Source organism: Quercus robur, chromosome 3, assembly GCF_932294415.1.
Source record: "Quercus robur chromosome 3, dhQueRobu3.1, whole genome shotgun sequence".
Lineage (NCBI taxonomy): Eukaryota > Viridiplantae > Streptophyta > Magnoliopsida > Fagales > Fagaceae > Quercus > Quercus robur.
In genome coordinates this window covers 50,857,099-50,876,708 of record NC_065536.1, presented here as the reverse complement: position 1 = coordinate 50,876,708, position 19,610 = coordinate 50,857,099, and the positions used below count along the sequence as shown (strand labels likewise).

The window sequence follows — 19,610 nt, the reverse complement described above, 5'->3', positions numbered from 1 at the left end:
GTCAATACAATCAAGATTAGGTTGTGTTTTTTGGAAGGGGCTGGTTTTTTTTTTTTTTTTTTTTTTTAATTATTATTTATTATTATTTTTTTTAAAGATATAATTGTGTTGCTCTAGCTCTTGCTAGTGTTGCAACTTGCAAAAGAGAATAAAGAGGCCATTGTTTGACCCTCTTTTATCTTTCCTATTGTATAGCATGATATTGAATGAATAAAGTCTACTATTGTTTCCTCTTTTTTAAAAAAAAAAAAAAAATCTAATAAAAAAAATAGAATCTTGAATAATTTATGAATAGAGAAAAAAAATCCAATTAATTCGTAAAGAAAAATGTTAAAACCACAACGGTTTTTACAAACTGCTAATGTGATGAGTGGTTATTAATAAGTAAAAAAAAAAAAAAAAACAATATTAATGATGTTCTCATATGAGAACAAATAAGAATTTTCAAAATTAATAATTTGTAAAAAATATTATAAAATAATTTGTAATTATAAAATTATTTGGTTGGCAAATGAGAACATCATTAATTTCTGGAGATAACAAATACCACCAATTTCTTCGGCCGTAAATAAGTACGGCTATCCAACACGAGGCTATGAGATACGGATACCTTCAACATGCTACGGTAATTTTAGCACCCACACAGCTCTGCATGTATATTATTGATTGGACAGTCTTCCTAGATTCTAAAATCGGTTATGTATATTAGGGATTGTACATTCTTAGCAAGTCCAAAAAAAAAAAAAAAAATATTCTTTCTAATTATGGCTTATGAGATTCCCATAATTCAATATATATGTGGTTGTTTAGGCGCCTGAATGAATCACTCTGTGGCTTGGATTGGATATTGGAAGGCCTAGATTGTTGGGTCTTCCAGACATTGCCTAACAGTTGAACCTTTTGGCTGGTGGAGATAACAAGAAGCACAACATGGCTCCGAATATGAGAGAGGAAGAGGCAGCAAGGCAGAAGGAAATCGATGATTGGCTTCCGATCACTGCCAATAGAAATGCCAAATGGTGGTACTCGGCTTTCCACAATGTCACCGCCATGGTTGGCGCTGGTGTTCTCAGTCTGCCTTATGCCATGTCACATCTTGGATGGTAAATATGTCATCTTCTTTTTTCTTTTCTTTTTTTTTTTTTTCCCTTTTTTTTTCATCTCCAATCAGTATTTGGTTTCTAGGAAAAAAAAATCATGTTTGTCTGATAATAAACACGGTGAAAATGGATATGGAAAGCTTGTTTCATGTCTAGTTAGTAGTTTTGATAGTATTTGATTTCTAGATTCTGTGCACAAATCATGTTTGTCTAATAATAAACATGGTAAATATGGACATGGAAAGTTTGTTTCGTCTCTAATTATTATTTTTATAGGATTTGGTTTCTGGCTTCTCTAATTAGTATTTTTATAGTATTTGGTTTCTGGCTTCTGTGCAAAAATCATGTTTGTTTAATCACAAACATGGTGGATATGGACATGGATATGAATATGAATATGAAAAGTTTGTCTCGTGTCTAATATAATTAGTATTTTAATAGTATTTGGTTTTTGGATTTTGTGCAAAAATCATGTTTGTTTGATAATAAACATGGTAAATATGGACATGGAAAGTTTGTTTCTTGTCTAATTATTATTTTTATAGTATTTGGTTTCTGCTTATGTGCAAAAATCTTGTTTGTTTAATCATAAGCATGGTGGATATGGATTTGGAGAGTTTGTTTGGTGTCCATGGATGGAGTTATATATGGAGCCGAATTTTTATTTTATTTTAATATTAGTATATTAATAGGTACTAATTTTAGCAATTTTGTTCAATAAAATTACACTTTGCCCCCTTTAACAATGCCATCAAAATTTTTAAGAGTAATGTTATAACCATAAATTTTTCTACAACATTTTTACAAATTATTAAGATAACAAATTCATATTGGTTCGCATACATGCATCACTTTTTACATATCAATAACCACTCATAATATTAGCAATTTGTAAAAAATTTGTAGTTTTAGCATTTTCCACTTTTTAAAGGCCATAAAAAATTAATAGATTAAATCTAAAATAAAATATACAAGCTAAAAAAAAATAGCTCAACAACAAAAATTACCAATAATAAAGTTAAAAAAATTAAACCCAAATAACCTATTTTATCCAAAACAAACAACCTAGCCCTTTAAAAAGTTTTAAACAAAAATCCCTAGTGATTAAGCAATTAAGTCAAAGGCCAGAACCGCTGTACACAGCCTCTCTAACTCTAAATCTTGACTCCGTCCTTGTTCGTGTCTAGTTTAATTAGTATTTTGATAGTATTTGGTTTTTGGGGTTTGCACTAATTTGATGTTTGTCTTGTAAACAGGGTAGATGGTACCTTTCTTTCATATTTAATTAGTATATTTTGATGGTATTTCATTTCTAGCGAAAAAGAATACATATCGTCTACCTTGATTAATTCGTTGAGAATCCATAATAAACCTTAAAGTTTTGAGAGTTAAACTCTAGTTGTTATAATTGTTATAGTATTTCATTCCTGGGTTCTGCACAAATTGTCTCAAAAACATAATTATTATGACTTTATAGGTAGAATAATTATGAAGTGTGCCTTTTATTTTTTATTTTATATATATATATATATATATATATAAAGAACAATTATTTAAAAGATGTCCATAAAAATTTTAGTTTTTGCTTGGATGAATATCTATACAATGTTTAGAAACAAAATACTTGTAACTAGTTGTACCTTCAAAATTTCTTTTCCTGTCCTTTCGTTTTTCCCAAGTTTGACGGGTTAAAACTTTCCAAGGGATTGTTTAATAGAATATTTGAATAGGTATAAGTTTTCTTTTCCTCTATTCAATCATAATGTTAGATAGGTGTTTTAACCTATAATTTTGTTCCTGATCATTTCTAGGTATATAAAAATTTGAAATTAATTAAAGTTTTGCTTCTGTTTTCATTAGAACAGATCGGTAGTTTGCCAATACATCATTCTAACAAAATGATTTTATTTTTTCTTTTTTGGAATAATAGGGGACCTGGTGTCACTGTTCTTTTTTTGTCATGGGTGATCACCTTCTACACTCTATGGCAAATGGTTGAGATGCACGAAATGGTTCCGGGTAAGCGGTTTGATAGGTACCATGAGCTTGGTCAGTATGCCTTTGGTGAAAAGCTTGGACTTTGGATTGTGGTGCCTCAACAGCTAGTTGTTGAAATTAGTACAGACATTGTGTACATGGTCACTGGAGGGAAATCATTGAAGAAGTTCCATGACATAGTTTGCCCCAACTGCAAATCTATCAAGACCACTTACTTCATCATGATTTTCGCTTCTGTGCACTTTGTTCTGTCTCATCTCCCCAACTTCAACTCTATTTCCGGTATCTCACTGGCTGCAGCAGTCATGTCCTTAACGTAATATACAAACTATCCATGTTAACACTACCTGAAAAATCCATGTACACCATTGAAACTTTTAGATTAATGTATTTTTCTTCAACCCCTTTTGGGGGGTTGTTGTTGTTTTGCAGTTACTCAACTATTGCTTGGGTAGCTTCTGCTGCAAAGGGTGTTCAACCAGATGTGGACTACAGTTACTCGGCCAAAAGCGCATCTGGAATCACTTTTAACATCTTCACCGCGTTGGGTGATGTAGCATTTGCCTATGCTGGTCACAATGTGGTTTTGGAAATCCAAGCAACAATCCCTTCTACTCCAGAGAAACCTTCAAAGGGCCCCATGTGGAAAGGAGCGGTTGTTGCATATATCGTTGTGGCCCTTTGCTACTTCCCTGTTGGTCTGATCGGGTATCGGATGTTTGGAAATTCTGTTGAGGATAATATCCTCTTGTCACTACAGAAACCTAATTGGCTTGTTGCAGCAGCTAACATGTTTGTTGTTATCCATGTCATTGGAAGCTACCAGGTGCGTTTCAACATTTCATGTTCAAATATTGGCAATTTTCTGTCAGAACTGAGCATTAAGGTCCTCTCCATTTGAAATTAATCTATTTCATGATTCAGATTAAATATTACAAGTCTAAAGGTGTCTCCGATTCCAAGTCGTTTATAAATTTAAAATAACGTGACACTCTGCACATTATTAGATCCCGAAAATAAAGTCGTAACCATGAAATGAAGAATATCATGTTCTCAAAAGTGATTGATAATATAACAGAGTTTGTTTTGTCAGTCATTATTTTTAACCAAACCGTTGAAAACCACAGATATTTGCTATGCCAGTGTTTGACATGATGGAAACTTTTCTGGTGAAGAAATTGAAGTTCAGACCATCTTATACACTCCGATTTATCGTTCGCAATTTATATGTTGGTAAGTGTGCACTCCTCTCTCTCTCTCTCAAATGAATTCCGATTGCATGTTTCAATTGGTAGTATTACTAATTGTGTAGCTCTTTAACTTTTTTGCATGATAATTCATCTCTCTTTTTTTTTCTTTCATTCTTGTTTTTTGACTGCAGCGTTTACAATGATGGTCGGGATTATAATCCCTTTCTTCGGTGGCCTCCTTGGTTTCTTTGGAGGACTTGTTATGGCCCCAACAACATACTACGTAAGCAAAGGATTCTTCTTTCCTTCCTCAACCATTTCAAAATACTACAACCTTAATTAAATGGACTGCTTATTATTCATAGTTCATAGAAAATAATTCAATAGAATGCTAAAGTTGTTTATGTTCTTAAATCTTTTCAGCTCCCCTGCATCATGTGGCTCATCATCTATAAACCCAAGCGTTTCAGCTTTACTTGGATAGCCAATTGGGTATGTTAAAAATTGCTTTATATATCACACACCAAAACGAATTATGTGTTATTCCTTTTCCTACTTTTTCTTATTTCTTAACATGATTTTGTTTTAACTTGCATTTCAGATCTGCATTGTGCTTGGTGTGGCATTGATGGTTGTAGCACCTATTGGTGGACTAAGGACTATCATCCTTTCAGCCAAGGATTACAAGTTCTTCTCATGAACTAAAAGTGGCATTAGTTCCAATTTTCACCAAATTTCCCTGAACCCATTTGTCATTAATCGAATATTGATAACCAAAAACCAATGCTTCCATAGTGACTACTGTGCACGCCCCAAAAAAGAAAAATCTGGGCTTGGAAGAAGAAAACGCTTGTTTAGGGCTTTTTTCCCTCTTCTTTTTGGTTTATCACACATTGAGTCCTTAGCGACACAATTCTTTGTGTACATGTGTTTCTAGGATGAGGTATGTGAGTCCCTTTTTCTTTTTTTATTTTATTTTAGCAATTGTCACCAACAATTGGATTTGTATTAGGTGTAATTGGTTAGCTATTTGTCTAATTCTTTTTTAAGTTACCAAAGTAACTAAACCAATTTTAAGGGGTTCAAACCAAAGATCTTACATTGTCTATCCAAAGGATAGTATCTCATTTTAATTTAATTCTAGCATTATCTTTTTAATGAAGAAATAAAGTACTCAGCATTTTGTTTTTGAAAGAGGTTTTATAGAAACAATACATATACACGTGTGAGTATTTATTTATTTATTTATAACGTAACATGTGAATATTTATTTCAATGATTTATCTACAAACAAAGCATGCGATATATATATATATATATATATAGCATTAGCATGTGAGAAATATTTTACCACATTGCAAGAAATAGTATATACAATAACAAGTGAATATTTATATACTATATATTTAACATGATTATTACAACGTAAAAATAAAAGAGAGGGAGTAGAAAGAATATCACCTTGTTGTCATCCACCATAATTTTCTTATTTTATCATGCATAAAACACAATATAAAGAAACATTAGTGCCAAGAAGGGAGGGAATCTTGTAAGCTTGATTGGTGCCTATTGGTTCAATGAAATTGAACCATAGACACAAATCTCTAAAAGATGCAATTCTAAGAAGAAATTTTTAAACAATGCTAGAAGAATTTAAAACTTACCAAAATGGAGATAGTGCAAATTATTTTGAAAAGATTGTTTAAAAAAAATGTTTGTTTGAAGAGAAACAAGTTTGCACTTCTTTTTTTTGTGAAAGACTTATATGATTTTTTTTTGGTTCTGATAAAAAGTACTTTTTTATTTTATTTTTTTACATTGAGTTTAAAGAAACGAAGTTGAAAGAAACACTTTTTTTCGTGAGATTTTTTTTTTTAATTTTATAAAAGAGAATCTTAAAAAAAAAAAAAAAAAAAGAAACCATGGTTTTTATTACATTTAAAAAAAAAAAGGAAGTTTCAACTTTATATCTTTGTAAAAAACGATAAAAGTTTTCTTTTGAATAGGCAAAGCTTGAATTTGGGAATTTCCTTATAAAACAATATATATATATATAAATATATTTATATTTTTGAAAAGGATTTTGGAGAAAAAGAGTGCCCATTTTTTTTTTTTTTTTTTTATAAAGGAGGGGGATCCGAAAATTCCATAGTTTTTGTTAAAAAAGATTAGTTTTGAAAATCATTTTGAAAGGATACCAATTTTGAGAAAACAAAGAAAAGAGAATCTTGGGAAAAATTGATTTAAAAGTTTCTTGGGATTTTCTTTTAAAGAAGAAAGGCTTGGAATAAAAAATTTCATGATTTTTATTTTGATGATAAAGTTTTAAGAAAAGGGGGTTTTGAATTGAAATATTATTTTGTAAAAATAAGATTAATTCTGAAAAATATTTGGGGAAAAGGTAAAGAAAAGTTTCATGGGTTTTTCTTTAAAGAAAAAAAGATTAAAAATCCCATGATTTTTATAGTAAAAGGATGCTTGTTTTGAAAGCATTTTTTTTGTAAAGAAAACAATTTTGGAACAAAAAGAAATTAAGGAGAGAAATGTTTCAAGAATTTTTCATGGGTTTTATCTTTAGAGAAAGAAAGAAGTTAGGATCCCAAAAATTCCATGATTTTTATTGTTTTTGAGGAAAAAAAACAAGGTGTTGAAAAATCATTTCCTCTTAAAAACTTTGCTTATTCAAAACAGTTTTTTGTTGTTAAAAAAAAGGCCTTTTAACGTAGTAAAAGAAAATCATTTTTGGAAAGAATGAAAAGGTTTTTTGTTTTATTTTTTTTATTTTAAGAAAAGTTTTTTTTAAAAGGTTTTTCTTTAAGAAATTGAAGACTTTTGTTTTTGAAAGCATTTTTTTTAAGGGAGTAGTTTTTGAAACCATTTTCTTTTAGAAAAACACACTTTGGAGATTTGTTTACTCAAGCTATTATTTTATGACAACAATGTATATGAGAAAGAACATAGAGCAACAAGAATAAATAAGTACTAGAAGTTAAAAGGCAATAAATTAAAGTGCATTAAAAGTAAAGGAATTTAAATACAAGATGTAAAAATAAATTGCTTGGAAATGTAAAGACAATAAAAGTAAAGTGCTAGGAATTTAAAGGCAAGGAAAGTAAATTAGGGATTTCTCCTAAATAAGCTTTAATCTTGCCAAAGCCTTGTGGATTCTTTACCAATAGAAGAAATGAGAGTACAAGTCATCACCATTCTCTAGGCAACATACCCATATTATACTTAAGACAAGGTTTAGAACTCATTTAGGAAAAATGGGTAGAAAATATTTTTGGGTGATGAGAGAGAGAGGAACATAATAATATAGCACAATATATGTGTGTGTGTGTATATATATATATATATATAGGACAATAAAGGAAGCAATAGAAAATGGAATAAATAAAAGGGGAGAGGGTGAACAAATATAAAAATGAACAAGTAAATAAATGCAAAAAGATAAATAAAAAAAGTAGATATAAGCAATGTACATAGATGAACAACAAGATAAATAGAAAAACAAATATATATTGTTCCTAGATTCCTAGAAAAGATGAGTTCTTCCCCCTAGGGGTAATTCTCACATGGTGTCTAGGAAGAGGTTTAAAACCCATCCAGGAAACCCACAAGCATTCAACAATATAACAATATATACACATAGATATGAACATCAAGATAAATATAGGAACAAATAAACAACAAATATATATACAACTTAAGGCAATATATATAAGGCAAGCAACATAGAGATAGAGCAAGGAATTTAAAAGCAAGAATGTAAAGAGGCAATGAATAAAAAGAGCATATATATAATTATATATAATGTTACGATGTTACAAGGAAAAGAGAAAAGGGGAACGGGTATAGTTATATGGAGGCTAACCCATTCCCTTACAACTTACCCACTTACCCCAAAAAGGTTTTTTCTTATGAAGGAAAAGAGGGGCTAGAAATTTTGAGAGTGGTTTCCGAGAGAGAGAGAGAGAGAGAGAGAGAGAGAGAGATTTCTATCGTAGAGAATTTTTGGGTTTTTATTTTTTTATTTTTTTTATAATATAGTAGAATGAGGGAATAAGTGAAGGTGTTACTAGAACACCTTCACATAGCCGCCTAGCAATAGGTGGCCATGTGATGGTATTCTGGCAACACCATCACTTGGTTCCCTACTTGTCCCTTAAATTTTCTTATTACGTCTTTTTCTCAATTTTTGGTTCAATTTTTGTGCTACTTTTTGGAGCCCTTTCCAAATTTCAATTTCTTCAAACTTGATATCCCTAGAAAGCTTAGGATGTCTAGTTTTCATAGGCTTTAGCCTTGTTCGATTTGGAGTTACGGTCATCAAGATAATGTGTCTGGAAGAGGAGTGATGCAGTGTAGGAAATTCTGTGACACTTTTCTTGAAAAATTCATTTCTTTCAATTTGACAGATATCGTTGAGCCCTTTTTGTGAGGGGTAGTTGAGACATCATACTTCAATTTGGTCCAGTCGGATTGGTGCAATTGTTGCTCAATTGGTACATTTAATCAGGGTTTTAGTGTTTTATTAATATCTGATCCATTTTAGGTTCAATTTTAGCCTGTGAATTGTCGTGTCGAAGGGAATAATATGACCTACAAGATGGTAAAAAATTGAACCTGATTAGACCGTTAGATCAAAAAGTCAACTTTGTAAAGTTGTGATTTTCAATTATGTTTTGTTAGCATTAATTCTGTATTAAATTTGATTTTATTTCATCAATCATTTCCCTATATGTTTGTGGGATTCAATCTAATGGGTTAGTGTGAGAAATTGGTGAAGAACTATGAAGAACAGAACAACTCGCAACTGGTTCGAGAGTGGAGCAACCTGCAAAAAGAAAACCCTAGAAATCCATTTGAGAGTTAGAGATTCTATACCTTCAATCCTCTACATATTTCTCTTAGTTTTCTTCTACCTCACCCATTTTGAGTGTTGTGAGTTGTTTTGGTGCTCATGGGAAGTATTGGATGAAGCCATTCTTTGGTGGATACAATTAGAGTTAATTGCAGGAATTAAAAAGCTAGTGAAGACAAGGCTTGGCGAAGCTCGTTAATAGAAGGGACTTGGAGGGTACATGTGTTTAGATTTAATTATCTTAGTGTGATCTTGCGAGAGACTGCGCCTCTGGCCCGTTTTTAGGATGTTGGGCCAAACCCACGTGAATGGGTGGAGTCGTGTTATTACCTCTCAAAATGGAGGTTCGACTAGTTATATTTTCCCTTTTAGATTAAGGGTTTTACAATGGAGTCGTCACTTATTTAATTATTGGGATAAATAAGAAAACCAAAATTGAAAAATTCTTCATTTTATTAATTTTCAATTGAATTTATATTGATCATAGGAAAATTACATGGCTTTGGTCCTAGATACAATCTAAGATAAAGTTCATAGCTTCGTTTCCTAGTTACAATCAAGAAATTGAAAATTAAAAGGATAAACATTGGTCTATCAACCCTTGATCTAAGTTCGGAGGCTATGTTGCAAGGTGGGAAGGTGTCAGGCACCCACCTTGCCCGATGAAATTGGCCTTTTAGACTATGGTGGCTAACATTCATATCACATCATTCAATATGTTATCAATCAATTTGCATGTTGAATTTAAAGTGTGTGCATGTGATAAACCCTAATTCAATCTATTAAGCATTTCAATTGGATTAAAAAATAAACTCTAGTGAATGTGTGTGGATGGTGATATCCTAGATTCAAGAATTTAAAAGAATTATTAAACAAACATATTTTTCATGTTTTTGATGTGGAGTTAAGATCAAAATTAGTGTTATGCATGAACATGTGATGAATAACTAAGAACATGTGAAGAACATATAAGAACAATTAAGAATATTCAAACATATTCAAAGGAATTTAAATGATTATTATCATACTTTAATCTTAATCTCTCATCATGGCAACATAAAAAAACAATTAGGGAAATGAATTATATCTTCATGCAAGATCCATATAGGAGAGGAGGAGACTCTTGTGGAGGTCCTAAGGGTAGAGAAAAGGAAGAGTTAGGAGAGGAAGAGTGAGTCTTACTCAATACCTTGAGTTTCAAAAAGACCAAGATATGATAAGACTACTCAACTTCTTAGAACTCAAGAGAGGAGAAGAGATGAGGTTTTTTGTGTGCTTTGGAATGGAGGAGAGGGGGGGTTTATATAGTAGTGGTTGAGGAAATATGAATGGAAGACTATTTAATGAGGGTTGACAAAGAATCATGAACCTAGACCTCATTTTAGTCTTTGGGGAAATCTGGTACATTAAATGTAAAGATTGGTGGGAGTGAGGAGCAAGCAAAATTCGGTTTTCCCTTAACAACTGTAACAGTCTGTAGAGCCAACTTCAAAAAATCATATCTTACTAAATTCTGATTGGAATTATCTCGTTCTTATGCTCAAATTGAAGCCCCAGATGTCTAGTTTCTGGAAAAATTAACCTCATTCATAGATTCAAAATATTATAAGAGATATCAATGAAATAGTGAGCAGATATCATTCATTAGAAAATAATTTCAGCGTAATTAGTATTAATAGGTTCCAAATTAGTTTCCAATTAACATTAATAGGCTCAAAACACTCCCATTTCAAACCTAATTAGTTCCAAATTTACCCTAATTAAAATATAATTGCACAAATTACTCATTAAATGATTAATGTTTAACTATCTAGTTAATCAGGTGTGTGCAACCCTACCATAAAATGTAGTCCTAACCAATCAAATTATGACACATCATTGATCTCAAATTGATTATACTTACAACCAATTGAAATCAATTGTTCATAATCACATATAGTTGGACTCAATTTGTGATAGTGCATCTCAGCCATTAAAACTTGATTTGTTGATAACTTTCAATCTAGTGGTCCGATTAGGGCTTATGACCAGTCGATTTGATCGTTACAACATCAAGATCATTTTGGTGAAATGAGATTAAGGATCTAATAACCAGAATTAAGATGTATATTTCTAAGGCAAAATTACCTTTTTACCTTCCAGGTGAGGTTAAATGCGGATTGCAAAATGAGGTGTCAACAAATCCTAGACTCCTTTTTGGTTGATCACATTTTCTTTGTATGCTTATTCTTAGTTTCTTACACACTCAGAATATGTGAATTTCAGGTATGAAATTTCAAGTTTATGAGTGAAGTCTATCTTTTTTAATTTTTTTTCCTCATCTTTGGTAAGCAAAAAGTTCGATCAGAAAGGGTTTAATATACCTGTTAAGTTATGGTTTTTCACATAACTTTTTTGTTGGCTTTATTCCATGACAAAAAGCGTTGCAATTTCATTAATCTATTTCCTTGTATTTTGTGGGATTTAATTGTATTGGGTTTAGTCTTAAGTGGTGAAGATTTGCTCAAGAAGTTGATCTCGTGACTTGGCTCGCAAATGGTGCAACTTGTGAAAGTCACATGAAAAGCACATGCTGGAAGTTGAAGAGTCAAGTGTCAGGCTGTATTTCACGAGTCATTTTGCGACTCAGGCCAGGTCATGAAGTGACCTGTGAAACTCTCTGCCTGGAGGATTTTAAGTATGACTCTTATACCCTTCACCCATACTATATATACCCTAATTATCCACAAAAGTGTAAGGAGGCTATTCACAAGAAAAACTTAGAGAGGTTTCTACAACACACCCACCTTGTTAGAGAGAGCTATTCATCCTCAATAGAGAAATCCTTGTAGTCTCTTATTTTCTCCCTCTCTCATTGTCATATCTTGAGACGAGATTTATACCCAAACACAACTCACATATATTCAGAGTGTAGAAAGTGTTTTGGAGCTTAAGAAACATTTGGGATTTGCCAAAAGAAGCTAATAAGGCTTGGCGGATGCAATCGGGTGATATTGTAGGATCTAGATAACTAGTGAAGACAAGACTCCAAGAAGTCCGTTGGTAGCTAGAGCTTGGAGGGCTCAAGTATATTGGGTAGATTAGGCTTGGTGGGTCTTTTTGATATTCCTGTACTCCAACTTATTCACTAGTGGACTGATTTCGACTTGGAGGGTCGCAGAGAGGTTTTTCACCAAGTTCTTTGGTTTCCTCTTCGTTAACACGTCTCGGTGTTATCTTGTGTTTGTATCTCTCTTCCCTACTCTTTAAGTTTTACATTTATTGTTTATAGTACTTGCTTATGGCTTAGAGTAGTGTTCCGGTTTGTTGCGCTTCATTTACTCTTGTTCCACATTTAGATAAGTTAAAGTAAAAGCAATTAAACCATAATTTAAAATTGGGGGTCTAAACAAGTATTAGTGTTTTCACACTAATTGAGCTTTCAATTGGTATCAGAGTTTTCAATACCAAATTGGATTGAACAATTCCAGCAAGACCTTCATCTAAAATAGTAAGTTAAATGTGAAGTCTTATCTTATCTTTCACTATGCCAATCACAATGCAATTTCCTTTTCTGGTGGTTACTCATGTTCTGATCCTTGCAATTGTTTAGTACTGCGCTCTTAAGTCTTAATACTCCACCATTTAATGGAGCATTCAAAGCACTTGACTTTCGCACGACCAAAATGGTTGAAAGGTCATCAAAAACAAGTATTACACGTTAATCTCATCTGATCTGATCGTTTTAATGAAAAATTATTAGGTACTCCGTAATATGATGAAAACTGACAATGACGTGACCTTTCATTTGATTTTTTTTCTTTTTCCAAATAAATGGTTTTCTTTCTTACATCTAGTTCTAGTTTCGTGACAAACTAATAGGACTGGACCCAAATAGGGGCCCAAAGGAGCCTGGGCCTTCCCTGGGTCCAATTTTTTTTTTTTAATAGTTATTATATATTTCATTTTTGTAATTGGGCCCCTTTCCAAGACCTTAGACTCCCCTTTTCCCCAATCAGCCTAGCTAGCCTAACCCAAATAGCAACTATTCAACCCAAAAACAATAAAAGCATTCACAATAATGATTGTATTTTAGTAAAAAAATTATTTTAGGACCAAAGAACTAAAAATCATGTGTTATTGGAGAAGCTAAAACTAAATTGTTTGCACCTACAATAAACTGATATAAATACCAGTTGACTGTAGCAAGTTGTTAAAAATAAAATACAATATTTTATTAAGATTATATCTCTTTCTTCAATTCAAAAGCTCAAATTCTCTCTCTTCCTTTATTATTTTAACTAGTTGCTAACTTGTGCGATACATGAGATAGTCAAATAAAAATTAAAAGTATTTATTTTGCTTAAAGGTCTATGACTTGACTTAAAAAAATATATAACTTGAAAATGAATGAAAATTAGTAATTTTTTGTTCAATATAATGGTTTAGAAAATTTTTTTTTTCTTTCATATCATTGGTTCCACATAACACATATTTGCGTGGGTTATTCTATAGTGAGACTTCACACAATACTCAACTGCAATTGAATCTACTATTCACGACCAATCTAATCTATGTTATCTTGATAGTAGATCTACAAATTGCATTCTCATATCCTCCATAATTAGAAGGTAATTGAAGTAATAATTGTATATAATGTATAAATTTTATTCTTTTACAATATAAAATTATTAAAATAATTAAAATAAAATCTAATATTCTAAAAAAATTTTGAAATAGAATTTTAAATTTCTTAAAACTTAGTTAATAGAGTTTCTATTTTACCTAAAAGTGAACTATCACAATTAATGAGAATTTAACCATTTTTTGCAAAGAGAAGATAACCATAGGCCCAATTTTTATTTTATAGTATAGGATGTTACAGTTAGATCCATATCATGTGTAATACGTTAGTCCATTATGATAGTTCCAAATAATATCCTAATAACTATCTATAGAGTTTTCTTTTTAATGATGCCATAAAGGATGGAGTTTAATATAAGTCATTTAAGATCCAACGTATCCAATAATTTTAAAAAAAAATGTAATTTCAAAAGTCTTTTAATTGTAAATTTTTTTAGTCATAAAATAGACTTTATCTAAACTCTAAAGGAAAGCATTCGGAATGATCACATCATTGATACCATATCATGGTGGATGCAAATAGCAATATTATTATTCAAGATTAATAGATGAATAATGAAACATACTTCAAATACCAAGTTTAAACTACAACAACACATATACAGAAGGCTCCAAATATTGGAACATACTTCTTCTGTCATTTTTATTATTCAATCAAAACCAAAGTTTCAAAGATAATTCCAATTCAATTAAATCCAATACATACATACAAATGAATGTAAAGAATTCCAAAAATAAAAACACAATATCTCTCCTATATATTAACATTAAACCTGATAAAAAAACTTTACATACCTTTTCTTTTGAAGCCACTCCAAGAACTAAAATCAATGCAAGAGATTATACAACAGAGTGGTATTGGAAGAATAATCCCAAAAAAAAAAAATTATTTAAATTATAATATAGGAATGAAAAGCCGAGTTGAAATTGTAACAAATAATCCCTAAAAATACTATTTATAATATAATATAGGGTTATGGATTCTTGATCAAATTTGGTAAGGGTTATGGATTCCCAAATTTGGTTATATAATTTTTTTTTTAAAGGATAAATATGTTGGTAGAGTCCATTTGATATAAAATTAAAAAACCTGTAGAAATTAAAAATGATGTATAATTGTTGAGTCTCATTTGATATAATTACAGAGTTTAAATCCTATTGAAATTATAATTTCTAATCATCGTTAATATAAAAAAAAAAATGAAAAAAAAAGAGAGAAAGAAAACGTGATTGATAGATATAAAGAAATATGATAGATTTTTTTTTTTTTTTTTCATCAATGTAGAAATTATCAAATTAATGGAGATATATTCTGTTTTTTGTGATAGATTTATATTAATGGAGTTATTATATAGTTTGCTAGGATTATCTAAGATTCTCTAATTAGGTGATAATTTAGGTCTCCTTTTAAGTGTAGTGGTTGTATGGTACCAAACAACTAATTTTTTTTTTTTAATTTAATAAATTTTCTGCAATTTGGTGCTATAAAATCGATACATAAAAGTAAAACAATTATTATTATAAAAAAAAAAAAAATGAAACCATTATATTCTCTAGGATGGGATAGAGTTTATTTTTACTAGGTGCCAGTAAAGTCCAAATACATGTCAATTGTTCCGTTGTGATTTAAATAGCTATTGTTGATACCATATTTTGTCCACCCTCAATTTGCATGCCAGACCCCGAAAAATCCAAAAATATCATTTTCTCTTTAAGGATCCGAAAGATCATCCAGAACAGCATGGCATGACCCGTTTAGGCGCCTGAGCACCCGAATTGCCTTTTTTGCTGAAATGACCAAAATGCCCCTAGTCAGCCCTAGGTTTGACCAAGGGCCAAACGAGGTCCAAACTCTCACAAAACAACTTTTTTCATAGTTTTTCATCAAACTTGAGCTTCTCAGATATTTTTAACAAGTTTGACCTGAAGTCGATCTCGGGTAGGCCTAAAAACCCTAATTTTGATCTAGATGCCAAAACAGGTTGAAACCAATGCCATTGCGAATATTATAAAATTATCATTCCAATGACTATTCATGGGTCGAAATTGGAGTTAGAACAGCCAAAATATCATGAAAACTGGGATGACACACTGATCGATGCATCGCAAACTTTCGAGAGCCATAACTTTTGATTAGACGGTTGTATTTTCAAGTTCCATGCCTTTTCAGAAACAGGTTGTCAAGATCAACCAGATCAGGGGCCTTTTGAGGCCGATGGTCCTTGAAGGGTCGTCGCCTTGAAAAAACGTGCCCGGGGCTATAAATAGCCCCAAGCACCTCTTAGACTAAAAAAAAGGGGAATTTTGCTAAGGTTTGCTCTTGGCCCAGCTTCTCTACGCGTTTTCTCTCTCTTCCAAACACCAAAAAAACACAAAAAATGCCCAAAAAACACATCAAAGCTTCTTTATTCTTCTCTCTTCACCAAGAACACAAGGTATTGCTTTTATACCCAATCTTCCTTTCCTTGGTTCTACACTTTGGTTTTGGGGTTTAGGGGTTTAGGTGTAGCTTTTTTAGCTATCATCCACACCCTTAACCTTCTAAATCTTTTTCTAGAATTTATCCATTTTTTTTTGCTAGAATAACATGATTTATTGCTTTCTTTAGCATGCTTCTTGATTTGTGTGTGTTCCTTGCTTAGATATATGTGTTTATATGCTTAGATCTACATCCTTACATGCTTATATGTTTAGATCTATATGCTTTAGGCTCTATGCCATGTTTTCCTATGTTTTTTTGCCTCTATTTGTTCTAGGTTGATGCTAGGGTTACATGCTCACATGCTTGTATGATGTTGTTAGCTATGCCTTGCTTGGATATATGTGTCTATGTGTTTATTTCCATAATATATGGTTAGATCCTTGTTTTCACATGCTTATATGCTTGGATTCATGTTCTTCCATGTTTATGTGCTAAATTTCTACATGATTACATACACGTTTCTATGCCTATATATCTAGATCTAGGCTTCCACATGCTTGCTTGTGTGTTTGGATCTATGCTCTCTACATGTTTCATGTTATTTTTCATGCGATGATATTTTTCCCCTTTTCTACTCTATGCGATGATATGCTTACCATGCTTGTTTGTGCCACTTGTTGGCTTTCTATGCATCTCTACACGTTTGCTTACATGTCCATGCATGAGTCTTGCTTGCTAGTGTGTTGTCCATGCTTCAACACAATGAAGTTATGGACATTTGATCCAAATCTACATTTGTCCCTCACGGACACCTCCTTTTGTTCACTTTCTTGCTTGTTTACACTTTTGCTTGTTTGCTTGCCCTTTTGCTTGTTTGCTTGCTTTATTGCTCTTTTGCTTGCCATGCCTATCATGCCTCTCTGCTTTATGCCTTTTCAAATGCTCTTCGCGCTTCTTCCTTCCATTACTTGTCTGCTGGTTTTCTTGTCTTTGCCTTTGCATGTACACACATGGAGTGAGAACGCATGGAGTGAGGACGTGAGCATGTGGTTGAGCCAAGCAGCTATGTTCAGTAGGGTTAGGAGTCTAGTTTTCCCATTTGGTTATGTACTCTTTTAAACCCCTCTCTTTTTCCTCCCTTCCTCTCTTAGATGGGTTGTATTAGGTATATCATGCCGTGTACCATTCGTCCTCATTTCTAGGGTATGGCGACTCCAGTTTACTTTCCTACACCTATATTTTGGGCCATGCTCTAGGGATGTAGGCATTTACTTTTCTGTTTAATGTGCTTGCATTGTGCTTGATGTATGTATATATATACCTTCTCGTCCCCTTCGGTGTGATTATCACAATCCGTGTCACCTAAGGTAAGCGATGCCTAATTTCAGCCACAAAAGTAAGGTGACTTGTCACTAGATTTTCACCGTAGAAATCTGACACTTTGCTCGAATGCCTTAAGAAAGCATAGATTGGGACCACACCCATTCAAAAGCCAAACCTCAAAGCCCCCATGCATGCAAAGCCCTGAAAGCCAAAGTCATGCTTTTACTGCCAATTTTCGAAAATTAAGGTTTTATCAAAACAAAAGACTGTCCTTGGACAGGCGTTGTGGGGTGCCTAACACCTTCCCTACAGGTAACCAAACTTTCGGACCTAAGAATCAAGATTTTCTTGCCATCCACATTAGATTAGGAAAAATGCCCTTTTTCTTAACCTAGGATGGGTAATAAAATCATCTAGAAACAGGTGACCAATCACACCTTAGAAAAACCCAATGATTGGTGGCGACTCCACTCACCTTTGGTAATCACCTAAAATTTGGCCTAGGTTCCTACCATAACGCCAAAGGAAGACCTACTTTCCTCCACAGAGAGAGAGAGAGAGAGAGAGAGAGAGAGAGAGCACCCGAAGCTCCGTGCGAACAACACACACGCCACATACCATTTGAGAAGGGCCCTCCAACAGGGCCCCGCGCACGCGGGAGCTGTCGCCACGGCGGGTGGTCGAACAAAGGCACAACAATGGTGGTCTTTTTGCTTAGTCGGTCGAGGCCAGGCGTCGACAGCCGTGAATTAGCACATAATAAAATAGGTAAAATAATAGTAGGTGTAAAAATAAAAATAAAAGAAAGTAAAGTTGATATCAATAATAACTTTTTTGTCTATATTGACTCTATCCAAAAAATTGATAAAGCAGTAGAAAAAAAAAGTTGATAATTAAAAAATATTAATAAAAAATGTTGATGTGGAAAATTGTGGAGAGGTTAACCAAAAGTCAAAGGTTTCGGTTATATATATATATATATATATAGATGAGTTGTTTATATTATTTTAAATGAAGTGATAAAAAAAGAGAACATTTGATATTGGGTGTATTGTAAAGCGATAGAGTAAAATAGATAAAGTAGTTTTTTGGGGTGCTAAAAACTAAAATTTTAGCACCACTACTGTGTATGCTCTAAATTCAACCCAAAAAAATAAAAAAAAATAAAAAAATCCTTGCTAGCATAGTATTAAAAAAAATACATTATTTTGTATTTGTTTTTGTCTTTGTTGGTAGATGATTGCATCTTAATATATTTAGAAACAACGATTTTGTGCAGCTATACTTTTTAAATACTATATAGATGCCTATTTGGAGTTTTTTTTTTTTCTTCTTTATACTCCAGCCCCCACTAGCTTAAAATCCTGGGTCCGTCCTTGCACACTGGTAACCAATAAGACGTTCTAATTAGGTTATTTTTCCTATTTTTGGATGAATTTTAGGCTAATTATTTTGAGCACTAAAATGGTTAGTGGGTTAATATGTAGAAGGGTAATTCTATTGTGGGTATGGTACCCATTAGTAGGTAACCTGCTATACCAAGTTACCTAAACATCACATGTGACAGTTCTTTTGTCATATTCTGTAGTTCCATTATTTTTTATCACATTTGACGGTTCCATCCTCACATTATGTAGTTCCAACATCACATGTAATAGTTCTTTTGTCACATTTGGTGCTTCTTGTAGACATCGCATTTTGTACCACAACTTGGGCCCCCGTTCCCCGATGATGTTGAATTCTAAGACCCAAGGTTGGTTTAGGGCCTAATTAGATGTTAAATTGACTTGAGAAATCTTCAAATGAAAATTATAACTTTTAATGAGCAAATAAATTTATTTTTGTAAAAAAAAAAAAATCCAAGGAAACCTTCACTATGCGCACGCAGGCCCGATCTTGCGCGCGCATAGTAAATTCTAGAAACTAAATAAGGCAAGTTTTCTGCACTTATGCTAAGGTTTGGAACGATTCCCACATCATCTGGGAGTCATTCCAAACCCCTATTTTCACACTACAAGTAGCTTTACATGATATATTTTCAAAACACACAAAAATCCTATAGGAAAACATTAAGATTAACTAGAAATAGT

General features: G+C 32.4%; 1 protein-coding gene across 1 annotated transcript; it reads left to right on the top strand.

The window, feature by feature from the left end:
* Positions 1-725: 725 nt before the first annotated feature.
* On the top strand, positions 726-5,290 carry LOC126716412 (lysine histidine transporter 1-like). The gene is made up of 7 exons (XM_050417259.1): positions 726-1,103; positions 3,031-3,414; positions 3,531-3,924; positions 4,226-4,331; positions 4,480-4,571; positions 4,712-4,780; positions 4,890-5,290. The coding sequence occupies exons 1-7, from the start codon at positions 931-933 to the stop codon at positions 4,986-4,988; spliced, it is 1,317 nt and encodes a 438-aa protein (XP_050273216.1). The 5' UTR covers positions 726-930; the 3' UTR covers positions 4,989-5,290.
* The last annotated feature ends 14,320 nt before the right edge of the window (positions 5,291-19,610 follow it).

What these genes read in the sequence shown, in the direction of transcription:
- LOC126716412 (XM_050417259.1), top strand. Translation starts at nt 931, where the DNA reads ATGGCTCCGAATATGAGAGAGGAAGAGGCAGCAAGGCAGAAGGAAATC. An exon ending in GCCATGTCACATCTTGGATG is followed by an intron (nt 1,104 to 3,030) that starts GTAAATATGTCA and finishes TTGGAATAATAG; the next exon opens with GGGACCTGGTGTCACTGTTC. An exon ending in TTACTTGGATAGCCAATTGG is followed by an intron (nt 4,781 to 4,889) that starts GTATGTTAAAAA and finishes CTTGCATTTCAG; the next exon opens with ATCTGCATTGTGCTTGGTGT.